Source organism: Lontra canadensis, unplaced genomic scaffold, assembly GCF_010015895.1.
Source record: "Lontra canadensis isolate GAN:19392208 unplaced genomic scaffold, GSC_riverotter_1.0 scaffold204, whole genome shotgun sequence".
NCBI lineage: Eukaryota > Metazoa > Chordata > Mammalia > Carnivora > Mustelidae > Lontra > Lontra canadensis.
The window spans coordinates 575042-602453 of NW_022631198.1; the positions used below are offsets into that span (position 1 = coordinate 575042).

General features: G+C 38.1%; 1 protein-coding gene across 1 annotated transcript in view; it reads right to left on the reverse strand.

The window, feature by feature from the left end:
• EFCAB5 (EF-hand calcium binding domain 5) overlaps positions 1-19301 on the reverse strand; it is a 115803-nt gene extending 96502 nt beyond the window's left edge. The window contains exons 1-3 of the mRNA XM_032848468.1: positions 19059-19301; positions 18458-18520; positions 17188-17269 (exon numbers count right to left, since the gene is read on the reverse strand). Of these exons, the coding sequence (XP_032704359.1) occupies positions 17188-17269; positions 18458-18520; positions 19059-19100 (187 nt within the window). The 5' untranslated portion in view covers positions 19101-19301. The remainder of the gene's footprint in view (positions 1-17187; positions 17270-18457; positions 18521-19058) is intronic.
• Between the last annotated feature and the right edge of the window lie 8111 nt (positions 19302-27412).

Below are 27412 nucleotides of genomic sequence, written 5' to 3' on the forward strand. Positions count from 1 at the left end.
AAAAAAAATTAAAAAGAAAAAAAGAGAATATAATGAGACGTGTGAGCAGAATAGAGCAATACACTGGATTCTGCATGTATTTTGGTCTTTTTTTTCCCCTTAGAAAACCAGATTCCAAAATTGTCAAGAAAGAAAAACTTACACATGTACAAAAATAAAATCAAATACAATGAAAGGATAGAATGTAACTAAAAATTAAAGTTGAGACCAAAAAAAAAAAGGAAAAAACAAGGAATATAAACAGATATGTGAACAGAACAGAACGATATACTATAACCTGAGTGTATTTTGGTCTGTTTGTTAGAAAAAACTGCATCCCAAATTGTAAAGAAAGAAAAACATATAGGTACAAAAATTAAATTAAACACAATGAAAGGATAGACTGTAACTGTAAAAATGAAAATTTAAAGAGATTTTTAAAAAACGAGTTGGTAAAATAAGAAATTGGTTGAAAAAGGGGAGAAGAAATTTTTTTAAAAAGGGGGAGAAAAAAGTTAAAATTGAAAGACTAAAGAATTGTGGGGGGAAAAACATGAATTTTACATACTATTTTGCCTTAGCACTGGAGTTTTGTAGTTCTCTATGATCGGTAAACTTGGTCTTTTCTGGATGTTTTTGGCAATGTGAGGTGGGGCATCTTGCATTGATTCCCAGGTGTCTTTGCCTGGGTAGAATTGCACCCCTCTTGCCAGGGGCCAGGCTAAGTCATCTTCTCTGGTTTCTCTGTGTGGCTTTTGTTCATTGAAGATTTTCTGCACCACTTTAGAAGATGAGAATGAAAACAGCGGCCTCCCAATCTCCAGCTCTAGAGCGGAAAGCTCAGGGACTCGCTCCTCAGCACGCCTTCAGAAAAAGCAGTCAATCACTCCTGTCTCCCTGGTCTCTGTCCACACTCTATGCTCACCCAGCCTGTGACTGAGCATTTCTCTCTCATGCACATGACCCCATTTCGAGTTTCCAAACCCTGCAAATTCCTATGGTGTGCACCCACGCCACTCCTCCCAGGGGAGGAAGGGGGTGTCTCCCTGCAGTTCTGTTGCTTGCTGGACCCCTACTGGCAGAGCAGTCACCCAATCATGCTGGGGTTCATGGTATATGCCAACACCAAACTGAAAGCTCACTCCTGGGCTCACTGATTTCAGGCAGCTTCCCCTTTCCAATGCCTGAGAACTCTGTCCCACTCAGGCACCCCCCACTCGCCCTGTGACCCCCAAGACCATACTGTCCCACCCAGGATTCTGTCCCACTTCACCACCCGAGTGCCTTTCAGGTAGGGATGTCCCTCACAGGAGCAGACTTCTAAAAGTTCCAATTTTGCGCTCTGCTGCGAAATCACTCCCTGCTGGCTTATGGAGGCTCTGTACCCCCCACAGCTTATCTCTCCAAATATCACCTTGAATTCACATCTCCATACCTCCTACCTTGCAGACAGTGATCACTTTTCTATTTGTAGAGTTGCACTTACTCTTTTCTCAGATCTCCAGTTCAGTTTGCAGGTGTTCAGAATGATTTGATAGCTATCCAGATGAATTCCTGGGACCAGAGGAAACTAAGATCTCCTACTCCTCCACCATCTTTGTTGGTCCTCAGGTAAATCTTTTCATTTGTTTAGGACATCTTTAATGTCTTTTGGCAAAGCTTTACAATTTCAGTATTGAGGTTTTGCTCATTTTTGGTCAGATTTGTTTCTAGATGTTAAGGGGTTTTGATACTATTAAAATGGTATTTAAAATATTTTATTTTCTAATTATTTATTGCTAATATACATACATATAATTGTTTTTTTCTTTCTTTCTTTCTTAAAACCTTTACTTTGAGACATGGAAAAATCTTACAGGTACACATAGAAAAGTAAAACATGATCACAGTTAAAAAGTGAAGACAGTATAACCAGAAAGCTTTAATGCTTGTCAGCAAATATTTAAGCTAAAGTTCTGAGTGTGACAAAATACAGGGCTGAAAGGAATGGTAATTAGTATTCCTCTCCTTCTTCACCCTCTCCATCAACAGAATCCACACCAACCTCCTCATACTGTTTCTCAAGTGTAGCCATGTCCTAATGGGGCTCAGAAAGCACTCCTCGCTCCATGCCTTCACCCGCATACCACTTGGCATACATTAGGTCAAACTTATGGGCCAGGTGAGCCCAGGCCTCAGCAATGGCTGTGGTGTTGCTCAGCATACACACAGCTCACTATATACTTTGGCCGGATTTCTACCAGGTACCACAGTAGGAGGCTGGTAATTAGGCCAACTTTGCAGCCAATGAGGCACTGGTCCGCAGACTGGTTGCTGCACTTGGTCTTGATGGTGGCAATGGCATTGACATCTTGGGGAATCATAGGCAGCAAGCCATGTAGTTACCATGCCAAGGATCATATTCCACCATCTGGCTGGCTGAACCAAAGCACGCAGTGGTGATCTCTGATACAGAATGCTGGTCATGGTAGGCTTTCTCAGCAGAGATGACAAGGGCATATGTGGCCAGAGGAAAGTGGATACAGGGATAGGACACCAGGTTGGTATAGAATTTTGTCAGATCAACATTCAGGGTTCCATCAAATCTGAGAGAAGCAGTGAAGGAAGAACAATCTGGCTAATAATGTAGTTGACGTTAGTGTAGTTTGGACATTTAATATCAAGGCTTTTTTTTTTTTTTTAAGAGAGAGAGAGAGAAAAGGAGAGAGGGAAGTGCACATGTGCACTTGTAAGTGGTGGTGGGCAGAGGGAGAGAATCTTTCGAGCAGACTCCCTGGTGAGTGTGGGGCTCGATCTCACAACCATGGGATCATGACCTGAGCCAAAATCAAGAGCTGGATGCTTAGCCGACTGAGCCACCCAGGTGCCCCAATATTGAGGTTTCTGCGGTAGCTGTCATAGACAACCTTGTTGTCTACCATAAAGGCACAGTCAGAGTGCTCTAGAGTGGAGTTGGGAGTGAGGGCTCAGCTACAGCTGTGTAAACCTGAGGGGCTGAGTAAATGGAGAACTTCAGCTTGGAATTCTTGCCATAATTGAAAGAGAGATGTTCCATCAGTATGGAGGTCAACCCAGAGCCAGTTCTGCCTCAAAAGCTGTGGAAAACCAAGAAGTCTTAAAGACATGTGCTCTGGTCACCCAGTTTCTGAATTGGTCCAAGACAAGGCCAATGATCTCCTTGCCAATGATGTAGAGCTCTCAGGGAGCAACTTCATGCCTGGGATGAGGTTCTCAGGGTTAAAGTGCTGGTGGTAGGTGCCAGTGTGAACTTCATCAATGACTGTAGGTTCCAGGTCTATAAACACTATCCTGGGCACATACTTGCCAGCATCCATCTCACTGAAGAAGGTGTTGAAGGAATCATCTCCTTTCCCAATGGTCTTGTCACTTGGCATTGCCATGTTCCAGGCAACCGAGCCCCCAGCCTGCATTGCCAATCTGGACACTAGCCTGCCAGCGTGGATGGATGCACTCATGCATGGTAGCTACAGGTTAGCAGGCACAGGTAATCGGAGCAGAAACAGGGTCCCTGTTACCATCCCTCAATTAAAGTAAGTAATGCACTTATAAGTGTTTCTTATAAATTGACTTTGTATGCAGAAACCTTATTAAATTTATATTTGTTGCTTTATTCAATTATGTTATCTGCAAAAAAGAAACATTTCTACTTTATTCTTTATAATTTTTATAACTTTTATTTCCTTTGCTTTATTGCACTGGCTAAAACCATGTATTTTGGAGGGAGGAACAATCTATTTCTGACACATCTTCAGAAATTAAGACACATTAATACAGGAACTCTCTCAGTGGTTAGAACAGTGTCAGAAATATAGTAAGAACTCTTACTTGATAAATGAATAAATATTGTGTTAAAAATATTATGGACATTGGAATCATAGATACCAGGGGTCAAATTCCAGCTCTCACCTTTCCTAGCCCCATGCTTTAGAACAAATTACTCAGTTTAGACTCAGTTTCTATTTCTGTAATATGGAAACAATAATTATACTTTGCAGGATAGTCATGAGAAAATTATGCATATATATGAAATTATATATCCTAAAACATCTATAGTTATTATTATTATTGGATGAGCTCACACAGAGAGAATGTCTATAGAGTGAGAAGAGGACCATGAAAGGAATCTTCTGCAACATTTTTTAAATAACAGACATGTTTATTAAAATAAGTTTTTGTTGTTTAGGTCAGGATGTTATTGCTGGGATCGCTTCTCGGCCTTTTGGCTAAGATCAAGTGCAGGATGTTATTGCTGGTACTCAAAGGTCATGGTAGAACTTATAAGTTTTATGCAACATTTTTAAAGAACAGGCAAAAAAAAAAAACCCAACAACACAGGAGTCTGAGAGTGACTAAAGAGTAGGGAGGAAAATAGGATTTGTTAGAATCACAGAAACCATAAGAAGAGTTTCAAGAAGGATGTATTAGTAAAGACCCTTTCAATTTCAAGCAATAGAAATCCATCTCATATATCTTTTTTTTTTTTAAGGTAGGTACTCAACAAGCTTTTATAAAAACATTAAATTAGGGGTCTGATTGGTACTATTAAGCATATTTGGTAAAAATGATTTTTCAGTAATACTAGTTTATAATAGATGTCATGAAAATTTCTTCCAAATATTAGAAATAGGAATCTCTTCTGAGTCAAAATAACGGCAAAAGAGACTGTTCTAGGGTGATTAATAGTCCCAGTTTGTTGGGGACTGAGGGTTAATCTGATTAATGAAATTTCCAGGGCTAACACCAGGAAAGTCTCAGTCTGGAAACCAAAGAGTCTAAGCAAGCCTAATTTGTCCCAGTTTTCCTCCTCAGTCCAATTAAAAACATTCAGTCAATCTGTCAGCCTTTGTTTGGACAAGAATCATCCAATTTGTGATCTTGTTCAAAAATCTTTATCAGTACTCTGATATCTCCTAATTTTGTTAGAAGACTTGATTCAGTTTTATTCTTCAGGGTTACTGAATCAGTAGTAAGTTCAGAACTCTTCTCATCTGACATCAGAGTTTCCTTGGAATGGATATTTTGAATAGACTTTAAGTTTCTCAATTCACTGGAATCATTTCCACTTGATTTAGATCCAGGCATAATCATATCTCGGCGTTCTGATCCAGAGGTCTGTCTACTTTTTGTATAACTTGGTACAACTGAACCATCTGTCTTCCCATAATCTGGGCTACTTAGAAGGTTAACTGGGACTCTTCCAAATGGGCATGACCATTTAACTTTGTTTGTTTGTTTCAAGGGATTTCGATGACCTATCTCTGCATCTTGAGGGGGCAGGTTCTTTCCATACAAAAACCTGGCTTTCATAGTCTCTCCTCTGGAATCACAACTGACGTTCCTATTCTGTAAATGCCCAAGTGAACTGGGGAATGATTCTTGAACAGTCAATACTATAGATGCTAATAAACTCTTCTTTTCCTCCTCTGAAAGCAGCTGCTTCTTTTGAAGGTTTAAATTCCGAATGGCAATTTCCAGCATTTCCAGTGGTACTGCTCCACATTCTACGGCTTTATGAAGAAGTTGTTTACTTTTTTTGAAATTACCTTGTGATAGTTCAAATTGTGCAAAAGATATATGCACAAAAGCAAATTTCTTGCAGTTTGCTTTGGCCATCTGAAAGTAGTCACGGGCATCATCCGGCTCCTGAATAGCTTTTAATTCAGCAAATCTCACTTGAATTTGAGCAAAACTCTCATTTTGTCCATATTTATCTGGAGGAAGTGCTTCAATTGCCTGACTGTAACGACCAATCAATTTATTTAAAGGAGCATCATTTAGGGGGACACTGTTTTTCTCTAGTTTCAGCAACAAATTCAACCAGTCCTCTGGGTTGTTGGCCATCATTAAAAATTGTTTAACAGTTCCCGAGTTATCTGTAGTATCAGCAGAGACTTTATTCAAGCTTAGCTCATCAGTAAGGTCTTCATTTTTAAATTTATTTTTAATATCTCTTACTTTGTTCATTATTGAATCAATTGTCAATTCTCTGCCACTTAAATCCTCAGCCTCCATTTCGACCTTCGCGGCTAAAGAGCCCACACACGGGCTGCTGCCGTTCCTCGGTGTCCCCGCGAAGGAGAATTCACCGCCAGAAAGCGGAGTTGGGAAGAAAAGATGGAATCCCATCTCATATATCTTAGATTAAAAATGGAAATTATTAGTTCATATGGGGGAAAATCCATAACTGTTTTCAGGCATCACTGAAATCCAGTTTCTAACTTCTTCTGTTGAACTAATTTTTAAACTGGTTGTCCTCACATGTTGATAAAAATGGTCACCAGCAGCCTTAGATTTGCATAATCTTTATAATCATTGATTTTTTAAAAATCTGCCATTAAAATTTCAGTTTAAAAAATCTGGGGGAAAATCTGAGAAAGGTTTTAGTTGACTTGGTATAAATTATATGCCTATTTCTGAACCATCCACAGCAGTGAAGGGGTGGTGAATATTCTGATTGATCCGGTTTGGATCACCACCTGTCCCTGGAAATAAAAAGATGGAGTCAGCCACATGTAAACCAAATGGATTAAGGACAGAAGGGTGGTTTCCCAAGTTGGATGGACAAAATATGATCACTACAGAGAAAGTGGTCAACAGTGTCAAATGTTGCAGAGAAATCAAATGACGTAAGAAGTAGAAAGTATATATTGGATTTGGCTTCCAATTATTCTTTACTGACCTTAGGGCAATTTCTTTGATAAGAATAGAAGGAACCAAGACTTCAGTGGGTTGAGGAAGGGCTTGAAGGTTAAGTGCAGGGCTTGAAGGTTAGACTGGACAAATGGACAATTATTTCAAGGAATGTGATTGTGAAGGGAAGATTTCTCTTCAAAGTCTTGACTGTATTTAGAGAGTGAAAGGAAGGAGCCAATATATAGAGGAAAACAGAAGCTATGGGGGAGAGATTAGATTATAGTCCTTAGGGTCTGAGGAGATAAGAGAGATTGAGATTAAGAATATGTAATAAACTCAGGGGCGCCTGAGTGGCTCAGTGGGTTAAAGCCTGTGCCTTCAGCTCAGGTCATGATCCCAGGGTCCTGGGATCAAGCCCCACATCGGGCTTTCTGCTCTGTGGGGAGCCTGCTTCCTCCTCTCTCTCTGCCTGCCTCTCTGCCTACTTGTGATCTCTGTCTGTCAAATAAATAAATAAATCTTAAAAAATACATATATATATATATATATATATATATATATATATATATATATAAGAACTTGGATGAGGTGTTTCCTACACTTTACTGAGGGCATTTCCTCTAATAGCCTCTATTTTTCGTGGAATAAAATAAATATTGCTAAAACCAACGAATGATGGGATCATAGACTTGAGTGTGCATAATGAAAGTTTTAAAAAATTGTTATGGAGGTGGAAAGGAGCAGACAACAAACACATAGATAGGTTTCCAAGTAATACAGAAGTCCATCTGAGATGGAAGATCATATATTTTTATTGGTGTTAGCACATGGAATTATATGACTTTTTCCTAGCATAATTCTAGGTTCCCAGGACCTAGCTAACTCAGGCTCTGAACAATAAGATACCAGATTTTCTTTTCTTTTTTCTTTTTGGTATCCATGCTGAGGTGATTGGAATGAAAAACTTAATGGGAATCTTTTTTTTTAATTTTTTATTTTTTTAAATTAACATATAGTGTATTACTAGCCCCAGGGGTACAGGTCTGTGAATCGCCAGGTTTACACACTTCATAGCACATACCTTCCCCAATGTCCATAACCCCACCACCCTCTCCCTACCCTCCTCCCCCCCGCAACCCTCAGTTTGTTTCATGAGATTAAGAGTCTCTTATGGTTTGTCTCCCTCCCGATCCCATCTTGTATCATTTATTCTTTTCCTACCCCTCAAATCCCCCATGTTGCCTCTCACCTTCCTCATATCAGGGAGATCATATGATAATTGTCTTTCTCTGACTGACTTATTTCGCTAAGCATAATACCCTGTAGTACCACCCACATCGTTGCAAATGGCAAGATTTCATTTCTTTGGATGGTTGCATAGTATTCCATTGTATATATATATATATATATACCACATCTTCTTTATCCATTCATCTGTTGATGGACATCTAGATTCTTTCCATAGTTTGGCTATTGTGGACATTGCTGCTATAAACATTCAGGTGCACGTGCCCCTTCGGATCACTACATTTGTATCTTTAGGGTAAATACCCAGTAGTGCAATTGCTGGGTCATAAGATAGCTCTATTTTCAACTTTTTGAGGAACCTCTACGCTGTTTTCCAGAGTGGTTGCACCAGCTTGCATTCCCACCAACAGTGTAGGAGGGTTCCCCTTCCTCTGCATCCTTGCCAGCATCTGTCATTTCCTGACTTGTTAATTTTAGCCATTCTGACTGGTGTGAGGTGGTATCTCATTGTGGTTTTGATTTGTATTTCCCTGATGCCGAGTGATGTGGAGCATTTTTTCATGTGTCTGTTGGCCATCTGGATGTCTTCTTTGCAGAAATGTCTGTTCATGTCCTCTGCCCATTTCTTGATTGGATTATTTGTTCTTTGGGTATTGAGTTTGATAAGTTCTTTATAGATTTTGGATACTAGCCCTTTATCTGATATGTCGTTTGCAAATATCTTCTCCCAATCTGTCAGTCGTCTTTTGGTTTTGTTAACTGTTTCCTTTGCTGTGCAAAAGCTTTTGATCTTGATAAAGTCCCAATAGTTCATTTTTGCCCTTGCTTCCCTTGCCTTTGGCAATGTTCCTAGAAAGAAGTTACTGCAGCTGAAGCCGAAGAGGTTGCTGCCTATGTTCTCCTCAAGGATTTTGATGGGTTCCTTTCTCACATTGAGGTCCTTCATCCATTTTGAGTCTATTTTCATGTGTGGTGTAAGGAAATGGTCCAGTTTCATTTTTCTGCATGTGGATGTCCAATTTTCCCAACACCACTTATTGAAGAGACTGTCTTTTTTCCATTGGACATTCTTTCCTGCTTTGTTGAAGATTAGTTGACCATAGAGTTGAGGGTCTATTTCTGGGCTCTCTATTCTGTTCCATTGATCTATGTGCCTGTTTTTGTGCCAGTACCATACTGTCTTGATGATGACAGCTTTGTAATAGAGCTTGAAGTCTGGAATTGTGATGCTGCCAGCTTTGGCTTTCTTTTTCAATATTTCTCTGGCTATTCGAGGTCTTTTCTGGTTCCATATAAATTTTAGGATTATTTGTTCCATTTCTTTGAAAAAACTGGATGGTATTTTGATAGGGATTGCATTAAATGTGTAGATTGCTTTAGGTAGCATAGACATTTTCACAATATTTATTCTTCCAATCCATGAGCATGAAACATTTTTCCATTTCTTTGTGTCTTCCTCAATTTCTTTCACGAATACTTTATAGTTTTCTGAGTATAGATTCTTTGCCTCTTTGGTTAGGTTTATTCCTAGGTATCTTATGGTTTTGGGTGCAATTGTAAATGGGATTGACTTTTTTTTTCTCTTTCTTCTGTCTTGTTGTTGGTGTAAAAAAATGCAACAGATTTCTGTGCATTGATTTTATATCCTGACACTTTACTGAATTCCTGTATAAGTTCTAGCAGATTTGGAGTGGAGTCTTTTGGGTTTTCCACATATAGTATCATCATTTGCAAAGAGTGATAGTTTGACTTCTTCTTTGCCAATTTGGATGCCTTTAATTTCTTCTTCTTGTCTGATTGCTGAGGTTAGGACTTCTGGTACTATGTTAAATAGCAATGGTGATAATGGACATCCCTGCTGTGTTCCTGACCTTAGTGGAAAAGCTCTCAGTTTTTCTCTGTTGTGAATGATATTCGCTGTGGGTTTTCCATAGATGGCCATAGAGGTATGTACCCTCTATCCCTACACTTTGAAGAGTTTTGATCAGGAAAGGATGCTGTACTTTGTCAAATGCTTTTTCAGCATCTCTTAATGGGAATCTTAAGGTTTTTTTCTGAGATGGCCATGGAGATGAAGTAGTTTCAGGCCTTTTCAAATATTACCCACTAGTCAGTTTACTTCTGTGCTGAAAAAGATATCAGTGCCCAGCTGAACCACAATAGTATTAGGGCCATTTATTATTATTATTTTTTAAAGATTTTATTTATTTATTTGTCAGAGAGAGAGGAGCTAGAGCGAGCACAGGCAGACAGAGCAGCAGGCAGAGGCAGAGGGAGAAGCAGGCTCCCTGCCAAGCAAGGAGCCCAATGTGGGACTCGATCCCAGGATGCCGGGATCATGACCTGAGCTGAAGGCAGCTGCTCAACCAACTGAGCCACCCAGGCGTCCCAAGGGCCATTTATTATTAAAGTCTTTTGCTTTTGTTATTTTGTGGATGCAGAAGAAAAGAAGAAATACATATGGAAATTATTTTTATAGTCATTATTTTTAAGATAAGCAGAAAGTAGTTATTGATTCATGCCTCAATCATTAATAACTCTCATTAAACAGTAATAGTGCAATAAGAGTGCAAGAGACCAGAACCTCCATAATATAGAGCAGTATTTTTAAAAATATTTATTTATTAGTAAATATTTAAGACCTGTGGGTATAATGTTGACATAATAGGTAGCCATGTATCTAGTCTTTGTTTAAGAAAAAATTACCTAGGGACACCTGGGTGGCTCAGATGGTTAAATGGCTGCTTTCAGCTCAGGTCATGATCTTAAGGTCCTGAGATTGAGTCCTGCATTGGGCTCCTAGCTTAGTGGGGATCCTGCTTCTCCCTCTGCCTGCCATTCTTCCTGCTTGTGCTCACTCTCAATCTCTCTCTGATTAAAAAAAAGAAGAAGAAGAAAGAAAAAAGAGAAAAGAAAAAAATTACCGAGATATAAAAACCTCCTACATGCCCCTACTTTGATAGAAACTCTATTCTAAATTTCATGTTTATCATATCTCTGCATTTGTTTATATTGTAACTAAGAAGAATAATATTCTTCTTCTTGCTTTTGAATATTATAAGAATGTTTTATGCCATGTGTATTCTGTGGCCTTTTTAATACTTAGTTATTATTTTTGAAAATTCATCTCTATTGATAAGTGCTGCTCTATCTAGTTAATTGATTTTTTTTAAAAAATTATTTTGATTCCACTTTAACATACAGTGTTATATTAATTTCAGGTGTACAATATAGTGATTTGACAATTCCATACATCATCCAGTGCTCATCATGACAAGTACATGCCTTAATCCCCATTACCTATTTCACCCATCCCCCATCCTTTCCTCATTTGTTTTGTTTTGCAAATTCCACTTATGAGTGAAATCATATGGTATGTGTCTTTCTCTGACTGACTTATTTTGCTTAATATTATACTCTAGCTCCATCCATGTCATTGCTAATGGCAAGATTTCATTCTTTTTGATGGCTGAGTAATATTCTGCTGTGTATATATGCCACAACTTCTTTATCCATTCATCTATCAATGGACACTTGGGCTGCTTCCATAGTTTGGCTATTGTAAATAATGTTGCAATAAATGTTGGTGTGCATGTATCCCTTTGAATTAATGTTTTCATATTTTATGGGTAGACACCCAATAGCATGATTGCTGGATCATAGGGTAGTTCTATTTTTAACATTTTGAGAAACCTTCATACTGTTTTCCTCAATGGCTGCTCCAGTTTACAGTTCCAACCAACAGTGCACAAGGGTTCCCCTTTCTCGCATCCTCACCAACACCCATTGTTTCTTGTGTTGTTGATTTTAGCCATTCTGACAGGTGTGAGGTGATATCTCATTGTAGTTTTGATTTGCATCTCCCTGATGATGAGTGATGTTTGAGCATCTTTTCGTGGGTCTTTGGCCATCTGGATGTCTTCTTTGGAGAAATGTCTGTCATGTCTTCTGGCCATTTTCTAACTGGAATATTTGGATTTGGGTATTGAGTTTTATAAGTTCTTTATATGTTTTGGATACTAACCCTTTATTGGGTATGTCATTTGCAAATATCTTCTTCCATCCTGTAGGTTGCCTTTTAGTTATTGATTATTTCCTTCGTTGTGCTGAAGTTTTTATTTTGATGTAGTTTCAAGAGTTTATTTTTTTCTTTTGTTTTCCTTGCTTCGGAAGACATTATCTAGAAAGAAGCTGCTACAGCCAATGTCAGAGAAGTTACTGCCTGTGCTCTCTTCTAGGATTTTTATGTTTCACATCTCACATTTAGGTCTTTCATCCATTTTGAGTTTATTTTTGTGCATGGTATAAGAACATAGTTCATTTTCATTCTTTTGCATGTTGCTGTCCAGTTTTCCTAACACCATTTGTTGAAGATATTTCTTCTCACTGGATATTCTTTCCTGCTTTGTCAAACATTAATTGATCATGTAATTGTGGGTTTATTTCTGGATTTTCTGTTTCATTGATCTATGTGTCTATTTTTGTGTCAGTACCATACTCTTAGGATTGCTACAGCTTTGTAATATAACCAAGTCTGGAATTGTGATGCCTCCAGCTTTGCTTTTCTTTTTCAAGATTGCTTTGGCTATCTTGGGGCTCCTCTATGGTTCCATAATAATTTTAGGATTGTTTGTTCTAGGTCTGTGAAAAATGCGGTTGGTATCGTGAGAGGGATTGCATTGAATGTATAGATTGTTTTGGGTAGTAAAGACATTTTAAGAATATTTGTTCCTCTACTCCATGAGCATGGAATATCTTTATATTTCTTTGTGTCATCTACAATTTCTTTCATCAGTGTTTTATAGTTTCAGAGTATAGGTCTTGAATCTCTTTGGTTAGTTTTATTCCTACCTACGAATTTATTATTTTTAATGCAGTTATAACAAGTTCATTCATTTTTCACTGCTTCATAGTATTTCATCATATGACTGCATTGCAATGTATTTATTCATTCTCATTTTTGGTGGGGAGTTACCCACAAATATTTTTAAATTTGTTTTATTTATTTATTTAAAATTTCCCCTACCCTTATTGAGAATGCTCTTAAGAATAATTTTATATACTACCTAGATAGTATCCATCTTTCTGCCCAGGAAAAAATTAAGTAGTGTATAAGGAAACTCTCGAAAAGCCAATATTTCATCTAAAGAATGTCTTATGTCCAATAGTGAATAATATTTATGAACCCCCTTCCAAGTTTTTATTTCCTCGTTGGCTAATTCTCTTATTCCAATATGGGGGCAGTAAGGAGGGTAGTATAATGCTTCCCCTTACCTCTCAGTTTGATTTGCCAACAAATTAGCCACATTTTTGAGGGAAGGGGATGTTTCCACTCTGGTTCATCACAATGCTCATTAATATGCAATGATTTTGTTCTTGTTTTAAATAAGTGTGGGGCACCTGGGTGGCTCAGTTGGTAGAGCAACTGCCTTTGGCTCAGGTCATGATCCCAGAGTCCCAAGATCGAGTCCTGCATCAGGTTCCCAGCTCCATGGGGAGTCTGCTTCCCCAATGACCTTCTTCCCTCTCATGCTTTCTCTCACTCTCTCTCTCTCAAATGGATAAATAAAATCTTTAAGAAAAAGTAAAAAAAAAAATAAATACATAAGTGTGAAAGAGAGCAGTTATTTAAACTCTGCAGGTTCTAAGTTACTCTCTTTGCTTTCACCCTCTCCAGCATAACCCAAAGAGAATCCTCTCTTGCTTTAAAGGTAGAGCTACAGATATGGAGTAACTTAATATCTACCCATCTGCCATGGTTCATATGTGCACCCACACATGAACTAGGACATTCTCTATCTTGCTGTAGACTACTAGTGCTTCATTAGTGTGCTTGGCTATGATAGGTTGATAACCAATAACCCTAGTGTTTGCACTGATATGCAGAGTGGAAGAAGATGTGTATTTGGTTACAACTCTAGGCAAATACTTCTATCTTTTTTTTTTTATTATTTTACTTATTTGTCAGAAGGAGAGAGAGAGAGCGCACAAGCAGGGGGAACAGGAGAGGGAGAAGCTGCTTCTTGCTGAGCAGGGAGACCGATGTGGGGCTTGATCCCAGAACCCCAGGATCATGACCTGAGCTGAAGGCAGATGCCTAACGACTGAGCAGCCCAGACGATCCCAAATACTTCTCTCTTACAGCCAAAAAACCAAGAAAAGAAAAGGAGGCACAGCAATAGTAGGGTTAACAAATCAGGATTCTAAGCAAGCCTATCTATAGCTATCTTTTGATTGAGTGACCTCTGAGTTCAAGGATCATAAATTATAGCACTTCCCAAGGGTAAATTAATTCTGGGGTTCAGTTGAATATAGTTTCAGACAGGTACTGGATTCCTTAGCAGGTCTATGCTTGGACATTCCTAAACCTTTTACAGATTGATTGATTGATTTGTTATATATTCACTCAATAATAATAATGCCTCATTTTCATGGCAGGCACTATGCTAAGCACTGGAATTCTTTCTCAGGATTACCTTCCTAAACTCTTCATAGCATTAAAAGCCTTTCAAATTCTTCCCCAAAATGTATACCTTCACTCCTATATTAATCCACCTTCTAAAATACAAAGACTACTTCGGGTACTTTGGGCATAAATGCTTTCAACTAAATAAGTAGGGACACAAAAGAATTCCATATTCATATTTTGAAAGGTCCAGCCTTAAAAGTGACTTTTATCATTTCTTGCACTTAGTTCATGGCTCCCTGCTGGGTATGGCCTCCATACAAACCTATTTAAGGACATGTATAGGAATGAATTATTATCCACATTATAATAAGCTTTAGCAGATTCTTTCTCTACAAAAGAGCTTATAACATTAGTGGGACTGGCTGCTGATTAAACTGGTTCAAATTGACCCAGCAGGGCTATTCAACTAAATGTGTGATGTTCTCCTTAAATACAAGCCCTGTCTGAAACTCAGCTGGCTTGATTCTTAACATTTGTACAGAAGGTAGAATGACTATAAAGGAGGAAAAGAAGCACTCTTAAATACTATTAGAATTAAGATTCAATAGCTGTAGGAAAATGCATATTCCTACAAAACTGTTAATCTTAGGGTCATGAAATAAGAATAGAGTCTAGCAAACATATTTTCTTTCTTTTTAAATATTTTATTTTTAAGTAATCTCTACACCCAACATGGGGCTTGAACTGAAATCCCCAAGATCAAAAGTCCCATGTTCTACTGACTGAGCCAGCCAGGCATCTTGAGCAAACACATTTTCAAAAAACGACTTCTCAAAATATAAGTTAAGCTCATACCCTGAACAGTATAATCTGTAGGTAAAGAAATGAGGAATTCATATGTACACTTAAACACAATATTTTCTTAGCAAAGATATGTATTTGAGTGCATTCTGAGAGCTGCCAGACAGGACAACATCATTTTAATTTTGACAAGTATATAACAAGAATAAAGACACTTCCTTTGGTATTTTGAAATTGCATTAACAATTCCTATTCTCACTTCTTTATTTTTTTAAGATTTATTTATTTATTTGACAGAGAAAGAGCACAAGTAGGCAGAGTGGCAGAGGGAGAGAAGCAGGCTCACTGCTGAGCAAAGAGCCCAGTGTGGGGCTTGATCTCACTGCCCTGGGACCATGACCTGAGCTGAAGGTAGACGCTTAACTGACTGAGACACTCAGGCGACACCTACTCCCACTTCTTACACACACGCACACACAGACACACACAGACACACTTACAATGAGAGACTTAAAATACTAGGCTTAATAGTGACTGGTCACTGCATAAATAAGTACATTGCATTGCAAGTGATATTGCAATAAGCAACTGCAATGTTTTCAGTATATATCATATACTGGAATGAATAGACTTAAACACACTTCCCTTTACCATACATTGAAAAGCAACAACAGAAATTGGAAGTTCAAGAACAGGAAATACCACAAACTCTTGACTGATAAGTTTTCTGGAGAGGCAATCAATTACATGATGAAATACATGTGTGAAGTTTTGCATGTGCAAATTTTGTCACAACCTGATTAAAGTGAAAACCTAGTTAAATTTATAACAATTCTGTTTGACATGTTTAAAATTTAAGAGTTTGTTTAGAAACCTTGCTGAAGGGCACTGGGCTGGCTCAGTCAGAAGACCATGCGACTCTTGATCTCAGGGTCATAAGTTCAAGCCCCACCTTGTGTGTTAGAGATTAAATAAATAAATAAATTTTAAAATAATTATCAACATATAATTAATGTAATAATAATCAATAAATTAAAATAAATATATAAATGAAATATAAATAAATTAAAAATGAATAAATTATAAATAAATAAATAAACTTAAAAAAAAACCTGGCTGAAATGATTAAGGTAAAGTATATGTAGTGGTAATGGTGATGGAGGGTGGGAGGAGGAAAAAATAAAATCAAGAAACTGGGGCTGGGAGGAGAGGCAGGTGGAGAGGGACTTTCCGAGAAACTGTTTACAAGTTAGTATAATACAAGCTACAAAAATATTACAAGTTTACAATAAAAACAGAATAAATGTTGGAAAGTTTTATTCTTAACGCGTACATGGTATAATACATGTTAATAAGAAAAATAGTAAATAATTGCTTTTAATCGGTTTAAGAGACAGAAAACCCTTTGGAGAAAAATAAGCACCTAAAAGTTTCAAGTAGTATCTATATAGCAATTTATAGTTTAGAAAATGCTTTAATAACTATTATTTAATACTTATTATTGTAACTCAATCTTTCACAGCCTAGTACATCCTACACACTTAATGCTTTAAACCAAACAGAAGCAAATTTCAATTAATTAAAATAGTGTCATATAGTGTCAAGAATTTTTATTGCACAGGATTTCACTAAGTATCTGAAGTTAGAAGAACTATAGTGAAAGGGATGAATGTCTTTCTCACTTGGTTTTTGTCTTTGATCATATAAATTTCCAGTGTGCATAATTATGTGGGATTTGGGTTAAGGGTGGGTCTAGAAGTCAGAATAAATGTGTGGCCAAGAACAGAGGTAAAAAGGAGAACCAAAAAGACAATAAACCCACCAAATCACTTGTGTTCTTCATTTTACATTTGCATTAATGAGTATGTGTCAGTCAGCTCTCAGCTAAATTTTCTCTTTAAGCATGAGATGAATGAAGTGGCCTCAGAGGTATTAATAGATGGTGAGGGGAATACATTTTTTAACTATTTCCCAAATTGTATTTAAAATACCCCTGAGATTATATTTTTTTAAAGGCAAAATCATAAGAAATGTATCCCTGATGAAAATATAATTGTATTAAATTCCATTGTGTTGGGGAAAGGCTGGTTCTCTACCTTGGGATTTTTCTTCTGCTGCTGCTTCTGCCGCATTGCTCTTGGTGTCTAAAGCAGAGCTGCCTGGTTCACTCTGTGAACTCTGAAAGGAGAAAACAATCATTGATTTCAAAATTAGTTACTTTTCCTCAAAGTTGGACCAACTCTCCCAGTTAAAGAATGCAGATAAGTGCCTTGTAGGAATTACCAAACATACCTGGTTCATTTTTCTAGAATTTAATGCTGTGTATTAGAAGCAAAAGAGTAATCACAGTCTTACTACATCAACAAGATAAAATGCATTGGTTCAACATGTCATCACAACTTTCTATGGCTAACAAAGTGATATGCTAAGAATATTATTCCAGATGTACATTAATCCCCAAAGTATTGTGTAAGCTCCACAATACTTTCTAAAAACTAATTTGAGACCACCATACAGTGAAATTAGACTTTTGAAAATGCTACTGTTTTACTATTAGAATAACTTTCTATGTTTGTGGGGGAAAGAAAAAGATTTTATCTTAACTGAAGAAATTAAAGCTTAGTTTTATGGATAAATGGTGGCAAAATAGCTTTTTTGTGCTCATGTTGATGTAGTTTTGTTTGTTTTGTTTTCATGCTGACATAGTTTTAAAAGAATGATAATAGAATATTCTTAAGACTCATATTTTTAATTGCCTCTCCTTTTCTCTAGAATGTTCTTCCTCATTGAAGTCTTGTATTCAAATAAACACAAAGTTACTTAAAATATTAACATGGAAATTACAGTTTCAGAACAAATAGTGAAGTTACCCTAAAAGCGGGTGGTTATTGTACTCAGGATAATAGTTCTGTTTTAGAAAGCACTCTTTATTTACCTATAATTTATAATAGCTTTTCACAAATAATTTACCTGTCCATGGAAGCTTCCTGCAACTGACTCAAATGAGTCATCTTTTTTTTTAGGATTTTATTTATTTATTTGACACAGAGAGAGATCACAAGCAGGCAGAGAGGCAGGCAGAGAGAGAGAGGGAAGCAGGCTCCCAGCGGAGCAGAGAGCCCAATGTGGGACTCGATACCAGGACCCTGAGATCATGACCTGAGCCGAAGGCAGAGGCTTAACCCACTGAGCCACCCAGGCGCCCCTCAAATGAATCATCTTAATGATTAACATGAGTTTGCTCTTTTCCATTTGCCATTTTATCTTTTTGAATACCCACACATTTTCTTTTCCTTCTTCATAAGAAAATTAATTTGTCCAGTTTACTCTCCAGCATTAACATCTGATTATTCATGAAAACTCTACCTCAGTAGGCTCTTTTACTTCGGTTGCTTCCTCTAACCCTTCTTTGTCTTCTTTTCCATTTTTCTGAAATGGAAACAGTGCCAGTAAGTGGTATCCAAAAGAAGCTAAAGATAAAACTAACAGCTTATACTCTAATATACCAAGATTTTTATGTAAAAAAAAGAATGTAATGGGCAAGTATCATACCAAATAAAATCACACAAAGTAGCTGTATTAACAAATTCAAACAGACTTGTTATAAATGCCAAAACTAGAAGCAGATTACTGTGACCCAACTATTATTTGACCCCCCCACACACACCTCTTTTTCTTAAGTAGATTACATGCCCAGCATGGAGTCCAACCAGGGGCTTGAACTCATGACCCTGAGATCTAGACTGACCTGAGATCAAGAGTTCAGATGCCTAATAAACTGAGCCACCCTGACACTCCTGACCCCTTTTTTTCCAGCACTTTTGTCACAACCTGATACAGAATACTTCAACTAAAAAGAGAAATAATTAAATGATAAAATATGATATTGCATCTCAATTTTCTCAAGAACATTAACTCTCAAATCCTCTCATAGTTAAGTGGTTAGAAACCTACGTTTGCCACATACCTGAGCAGGTTTGTGTTCCTCTTGAGATGCTGACTCACTCATCTGGGCCACTGAAAATTATCATCAAAAGGCAGGGAAAAGTATTACCAGACCAATATTAATAACAAAAAAGAAAGAAAGAAAATAGTAATAAACAACAAAAAGCACTAGAGAAGACCGAAATCACCCCCAACCCCCAATGCATCCCACCATTCTATTGAATGGTAAGTTCTCAACTGCTAAACTTTTCAAACTCTGCTACTGTTACTGCTGTTGTTACTGGCCAAAACTAGATTAGTGCTAGGCTAGTGCCCAGGGAGACAGGAAAACTCAACATTAATAATCACAACCATTGTCATTTAAAAAAGAAACACACACACACACACACACACACACACACACCAGCAACAGTAATGCAAGTGAATTTTTTAAAACATTATCATCCTCATTAATTTTTGAAATAACAATTCAGATGAGGTGGAATGAAACTTTGATGGCTACCCAATTCTCACTACAGAGCACTTCTTTTTTGAATGAGGAGTTCTGAGAGGAATGTGGTTTTATCCTATTTATTCATATTAAGGAGTTAAAGTGGATAATTATCAGATCTTTACTTCACTGAAAATGACTATAGATTCAGCCACAAATGATCAAAATCACTACTGTGCCAAAAATCATTTGAGAATTTGTGTATATTTAGGCTAAGTGCTATGCAAAAAGTAAATTTTATATCCGTGGCCTCTACCTCTAGGGCAGTTACAGTCTAGGGATTATTTAATTTGAAATGGTATCTTTATACAGTGCTAGAGTATTTGCATTTCTTTTTATCAACATAGCACATGTTCTAGTTGAATAAACCAAAATTACTGCCTTTGGAGACAACAGATTCCAACACGTTAGAATAGCTGCCTTGAAGCCTTTTTGAAGCAATTCATGAATAATAAATAATATTAAATAGATTTCTTTGGTAGGTCCCAATTGTACATGCTCACAGACTGCTTTCTTTTCTTATGGTGTCCATCTCTTGAAACTGCTAAGAAGCTCCCTTCCATTTCTCTTAAAATCCATTCTTTTGGATGTACCCAGATAAATCCAATGCAATAAACCTTTACTGGGGGCCTTCTCTATGCAGGCAGATATCAGGGTTGAAAAGATGAGTAAGACCTGTGCTTGGGGAGACAAGAAAACTTCCTTTGAAGAGTTCCTAGTTTAGTGATGGAAAAAGGGATAAACAGAGGCAATTTAATCTGCAAAGTGCCAATGTAGACGTGCATGTAAGATGCTAAGGAACACAGAGGGTAAGCAATTACTTTTCCCAGGGAGGTCAAGGAAGTTCACAGAAAGATTTCTAAACTGGATCTTAACAGATTAATAAGACATTTTTGTGTAAAGGAGGGGGGAAGAGTATTTGAGGGAGAAGGAGCAATACACACGTTCAAGTTCAAAAAGTGAAACACTGATGGAGCAGAGCGTACTTATATAAAAGAAAATGGCAGATGCGGCTGAAAAGGTCACTTTTCCATCTGTAAAGTTTAATCATGCTGAATCAAGGAGTTTGGACTTTACTCTGTGCTTTTTAAGCACAGTATAGATGTGATCAAGTTGGTGTCTTTAAAAAGTTACCTCCTCCAGCAAAGACTAGAACTATGGAACACTGGAGAAAGAGAGCATGAAGGTAAATTTTGTACTGAAATGTTGCATCTGCAGTAAATGGCCCTCACTCTAGTCTAGGTTCTGCCAGACATTGCCAATACCCTAACCATACCCCTTCAGCTTCACTTTTGTATATGTGCATGGTTTCTGACCGCAAGTGCCTGGAATTCTGAGCATTTCCTGCCAGTCCAAATGTGGGGAAAGGCAAGAAGGGCTTGGGAGTTGGTATCTTACAGGAGAAGCCCTCAGTCAGTAATGGATAGGAAGTTGCATAGAGTCCCATAGGTGGAACATTTCTGTCTCCCAGACTTCCCCAATGGGATAGAACCTCAATTGCCTACAGTGCAACCTGCCCAAAAATACAGGCATCCTTCATTTTTCTGTATTACTTCCCTACTCCATTACCATTGTTTCCTGGAACCGCCTCCCGATGAACTTGTACTCAACTCCTTGGATCACGGTCTATTCTGTGGGAACCTAAAGTAAAACAGATATGATGATCAGGATTGGGGGCAAAATTGGATCTAAAGAGTGAAAGAGAAATAATTGAGGTTCACGGAGTGAATAATATGATTTTTTCATATTTATAAGGCTGAGTGGATGATGATGCCATTTAATGAAATAAGGAAAAGAGAGAACAAACAGGTTGGAGGAATGATAAGAGTTTGCGTTTGGAGGTGTTAACACGTTTAATATACCTATTCAGTAGTCTGATAGACATTTCCAGTAAGAATCTTAATGACACTGAAATATATTATGGTGCATTGGTAGGAGGTTGTGCAGAATCAAGTCCTTCGGAAAATGACAGAAGCACTGTCCAGTTTGAACAGTACTAACTTGCATTTTAATTACTCAAAGTGGATAGCATTCTGCACACCTCACTCTCCCACCCATGAGATTCTAGAGTCATTGTACTTAGATTATCAGCTATGAGACAGAATTTTTGTGAATCTGTTAAGAGACCTTTATATGCATTCCCAATAGATTTATAAATTGGTGAATTGCAGCATTTGGCATCTTGATTGGCAAGACTGTCAGTCATGTATGACAGGGTAGCCAGTTATCTCTGAGGAAGGGGTTTCCCAGTGTAAGAGAGAAATCATACACGATTCTGATTTGTCAGACTAATAGAAGGTCAGAAATGTCATTTAGCTAGGTTTCATGATTCTTAAACCCCTGGGTACTGACAGAAAGATGCATTTGCAGGAGGATGTTAGTGGAGCTCACCCAATAAGAATATCTTCTAGAAGAAAAAAAAAATAAAGATAAACCCTTGCTGATGAATACTTAAAGGTAAGGCTTGGAAAGAAAAGCCAGGGTAAGAGAGAGATGACTGCTGATAATGGCAGGAAATTCCTACAGCTATTTACCTGCATGCTGCTGGCTTGACTCCCATTATCAGCCTCTACCACTATGCATATGCCACAGCAAGCTCCTGCAGCCCCACAGGTATATGCCAACAGCCAAGGTCTATAAAGCTATTGGTGGATCTAGATTGAACCCTAACCCCTGTCATTGGTCTGCACAGCTCCACTCACTTGCAGTTAACCTTACAGTTGTACACCTGCAAGGCACCAACCCCAACTCCCATCACTGGCCTCCCCTGCCAAACATGTGCCTACAGCTAGCCCCTATAGTCACACATGTACACAGTGACAGCCAGAGCCACTGTAGCTGCCTATTTGCCTGCAGTTGTCCCCAGCCCCCTGCTGAAGGCCTTAGACTTCACTAGTACACATCTGTTAGCAGTTGGTCCCTGCAGCCAACCTCCTCAACTGGCCCCATAGCCAACTGCGTGCACACTGTCTGGCTATGGCCACTATCACTGTCTGGCATGGTCTCTAGCCAGTAGACTAGACGTTCTCTTAAAGAATCCAATAGTCCTGGGGCACCATGGTGATTCAGTTGGTTAAGGGTATGACTCTTGATTTTGGCTCAGGTCATGATCTTGGTGTCCTGGGATCAAGCCCATGTCTGGCTCCGTGCTCAGTAAGGAGTCTGCTTTAGGATTCTTTCCCTTTCCCTCTGCCCCTCCCCCTGCTCACGTGCGCTCGCTTTCTCGCTCTCTCTCTAAAATAAAATAAAATAAATCTTAAAAAAATAATCCAACAGTCCTTGCAGCCATTATGCACTGCCTGTAGCTGTCACCAAGGATCATGCAGTTGTTGATTTCATGGATCATAGCTTCCTGAGCCAATGAGACACCATGTCACCCCCACCCTTCCCCATCTACAGGCACTACATGTCCTCACACTTGGCATCCTGCAACACTAGACCAAGGGTCACAGCATGTTCCAGCATGCCTCCAACTACAGTTGAAGGTCTTTCCTTACCAAAGTCATTCCATAAGTCTGGAAGAGCTGACTCTTCTTCAAATGCACAAACATCTACAAAAGTGACAGGGATCACAAAGAATCAAGGAAACATGACACCACTAAAGGAATATAGTAAACTTCCAGTAATAGACCCCAAAGAAGTAGAGATTCACAAATTACCTAACAAAGAATTCAAAATAATTATTTTAAAGATGCTCAGAATGCTGCAAGAGAAAACAGATAAACAGTTTGATGAAATAAGGAAAATTAAAAAAGAATGAAATGATAAGTCCCACAAAGAGAAAAACACAAAAAGGATGCCAGAAATTTTAGAGCTGGAGAATACAAGGATTGAAATAAAGAATTCAACGAAGAGATTCAATAGCAGACTAAACGAAGAAGAATCCGTGAATCTGAACACAGATGATTTATTATTATTATTATTGAAGTATAGTTGATATACAATGTTATAGTAGTTTTAGGTGTACAATGTAGTGATTTGACAAGTCTATACACTATGCTGTGCTCACCACAGGCGTAGCTATCATCTGTCACCATACAATGCTATTATAATACCATTGACTATATTCCTTATGCTGTACTTTTATCCCTGTGACTTATTCATTCCATAGCTGGAAGCCTGTATCTCCATCTCCCTTTACCCATTTTGCCCATCCCTTAATTATCTCTCCTGTGAGAGAGAATTTTTGTTCTCTATATTTATGAGTTTGTTTTTGCTTTTTGTTTATTTGTTTTGTTTTTAGTTTCTACATATAAGTAAAATCATATGGTATCCGTCTTTCTCTGACTTATCTCATTTAGCATACCCTCTGGGTCCATCCATGTTGTCATAAATGACAAGATCTCATTGTTTTTTTATGGCTGAGTAATATTTCAGTTTGTGTGTGTGTGTGTGTGTGTGTGTGTGTGTGACATCTTCTTTACCCATTCATCTATTGATTGACACTTGGGTTACTTTCACATCTTTGTTAGTGTAAATAATGCTGCAATAAACACATGGGTGTATATATCTTTTCCAGTCAGCATTTTCATTTTTGGGGGTAAATACTCAGTGGGAACACAGATCATTTGAAATGATCCAGTCAGAGAAAAGGAAAGGGAAAAAAATGAAGGAGAATGAAGAAAGCCTATAGGATTGATGGGACACCATTAAGATAAACTATATATTATGAGAGTCTAAGGAGAGGGAGAGAGGAGCAGAAAGCTTGTTTTAAAAAATATGTCTGGGTGCCTGGGTGGCTCAGTGGGTTAAGCCTCTGCCTTTGGCTCAGGTCATGATCTCAGGGTCCTGGGATCGAGTCCCGCATCGGGCTCTCTGCTCGGCAGGGAGCCTGCTTCCTCCTCTCTCTCTCTCTGCCTGCCTCTCTGCCTACTTGTGATCTCTGTCTGTCAAATAAATAAATAAAATCTTTAAAAAATAAAAAAAAAAAATAAAAAATAAAAAATATGTCTGAGAACTTCCCAAATCTGTGGAGATATTTGCACATCCAAGTTCATGAAGTTCATAGGTCTGCAAACAAATTCAACCCAAAGACATCTTCCCCAGGACACATTGTAATAAAACTGTCAAAAACCAAAGACAAGGGCGCCTGGGTGGCTCAGTGGGTTGGGCCTCTGCCTTCGGCTCAGGTCATGATCTCAGGGTCCTGGGATCGAGTCCCACATCAGGCTCTCTGCTTGGCGGGGATTCTGCTTCCCCCTCTCTCTCTGCCTGCCTCTCTGCCTACTTGTGATCTCCCTCTGTTTGTCAAATAAATAAATGAAATCTTATTTTAAAAAAAAACCCCAAAACCAAAGACAATGATAAATCTTGAAAGCACCAATGGAAAAGAAGTATGTCACTTACGAGGGAATCCTGTAAGGCTACCAATATATTTCTTACCAGAAACCTCACAGGCCAGGAGAAAGTAAGGGTGATATATTTAAAGTAATCAAGAATACTCTATCTGGCAAAATTCTCCTCAGAAATGAAGGAGAGACAAAGTCTTTCCCAGACAAATAAAAGCTGCCTTACAAGAAATATGAAATTCTTCAAGTTGGCACAAAGGGACACCAATTATTAACATTAAAATATAAAACATATTGATAAATAGAACTATAATGTCAAATTCAGAATACTTCAATACTGTAATATGGTAGTGTATTAATCAGTTAATTCTAGTATAAAGATTAAAGGACAGAAGTTTAAAAATAACTATAGCTACAATATTTGCTAATGGATATACAGTATAAAAAGATGGAAATTTTGGCATCAAAAACAAAATGGGAGGGTAAAAAGGTAGAGCTTTTGTATGTAGTTGAAATTAAATTGCAATCCACTTAAAATAATTATTATAATTGATGTTTCATGGTAACCACAAAGCAAAAACCTACAATAGGTGCACAAAAGATAGAAAGAATGGCATCAAAGCATACCACTATGGAAAATCATCAATTCACAACAGAAATCAGTAAAAGAGGAAGAAAGAAAAAAGGAATTATGGAACAGTCAGAAAATCATTAACAAGATGATATTATTAAATTTTTCCCTATTGATAATCACTTCAAATGTATATGGATTAAATTCTCCATCAAAATGCATAGAGTGGGGGCGCCTGGGTGGCTCAGTGGGTTAAAGCCTCTGCCTTCAGCTCAGGTCATGATCCCGGGGTCCTGGGATCGAGCCCCGCATCGGGCTCTCTGCTTGGCAGGGAGCCTACTTCCATACTCTCTCTCTGCCTGCCTCTCTGCCTACTTGTGATCTCTGTCTGTCAAATAAATAAATAAAATCTTTTAAAAAAATGCATAGAGTGGATGGATGGATGGATGGATGGATGAAAAACAAGACCCAACTATATGTTGCCTAAACAAGAGACTCTTATCAGCTTTAAGGACGCACAGAGGCTCAAAGTGAAGGGATAGAAAAAGAGAGTACATGCAAGTGAAACCAAAAATAGAGCAGAGGTAGCTATACTTAAATCAGACTTTGAAATAGACTTTATGCCAAAAGCTGCAACAAGAGACAAAGAAAGTCATTATACAATGATAAAGGGGTTAACTCATCAAGAATTACGGGTTGCAGAATTACAGTATTAACTGAATTCACATCCCAGCCAAGTTACTCATGTTAAAATTGGGGCACTGATTAGGAAGAAGGACCTCATTCCAAACTTCCAGCATTCAGTGGGACTAGGAGACTAATAATCTCAAACTTCTGAGTCACTCTGGGTCTCTCTTGCCAATGGAGGCAGTTTGTTCTCCTGTATTTTGGAGACTAGCCTTCACTAATTTGAAAACCTTGCAGTAATTTCTGGGGCAATTGCCTTACTAGGAGATGCCCATTTTCCTCAAGACTCATCACAACGACCTCTTACTTCTAGGAGACTCATAACTAAAATCAGAGTTAAAATGCTCCAGCAGGGCGATTACAAAGAATGACTAGGAAAAATAGTTTTTATAGCAAAAGATTTTCACGATTTGCATATATAGTGGCATAAACCCAATGAATATGTGTTAGAGTATATCATAAGGGAGTTAAAGAAAGGAGCACAGAATATGGTGCTGAGTTGTTAGAATTTGTTAATATGGATACACTTATCAGAAACTAAGGACTTCAGGTCACAGCTTCTAGAGCTGGAAGTGATGTAAGAAGAAATCCAAAGGCTTAGGGAGATAGGAATGTTGGAGCAGATTTATTATGTATTGACCTGCACCTCCACTCCCCTCCCCGGTACATCCTCTGAGAGGATTCTGAGGAGATTCCTTTACTAGAGCATTGAAAAGTGTATTAACAATGGGAATACTTGCATCCTTGAAAAGTTCTATAGTGGCTTTCTTCTATAGGTTAGGCAGGTGGGATGACCCATTTCAGAGTAGTAGAGGCCAAATATTGGTGTTCAAACACCAACGACAAAGTAGGCACATTTACCATAAAAAGAAGTAGAAATAGAGTGGTAATCAGATTTTTTTTTTTTAACTCTCAGCATTCTTTGTGGCTAAATGATTATGGTGGGCCTAGGAATAAAATAGATGGTCAGCCTACTGAAATGGTCATCCATATATATAGGATAAAAAATCCATATATGGTGGCCAAAGATATGGCTCTAGTCACCACCATGGAGAGGTTTGACCTCTCACCAGTTTCTAGGCCTAAGACCCATAATGAAGGCAAAGTTGGATCTCCTTGAAGGAGGATACTGCAGCACTGTCATTAGTATATACTGAAAATATTCCAAGTCTTGCCCACACAACTTGTGGCCATCTCCTAAAATGACATATGCCAGGGGAAAAAATATCCTGGTATTACACTGATGTTAATTCCTGGGAACTCTAAGTGCCACTACAGTCCACCAGTTTAAGTATGGGCTTGTGGTAGAAGGTGAGAAATTTAGTCTTTTTTTTTTTTTT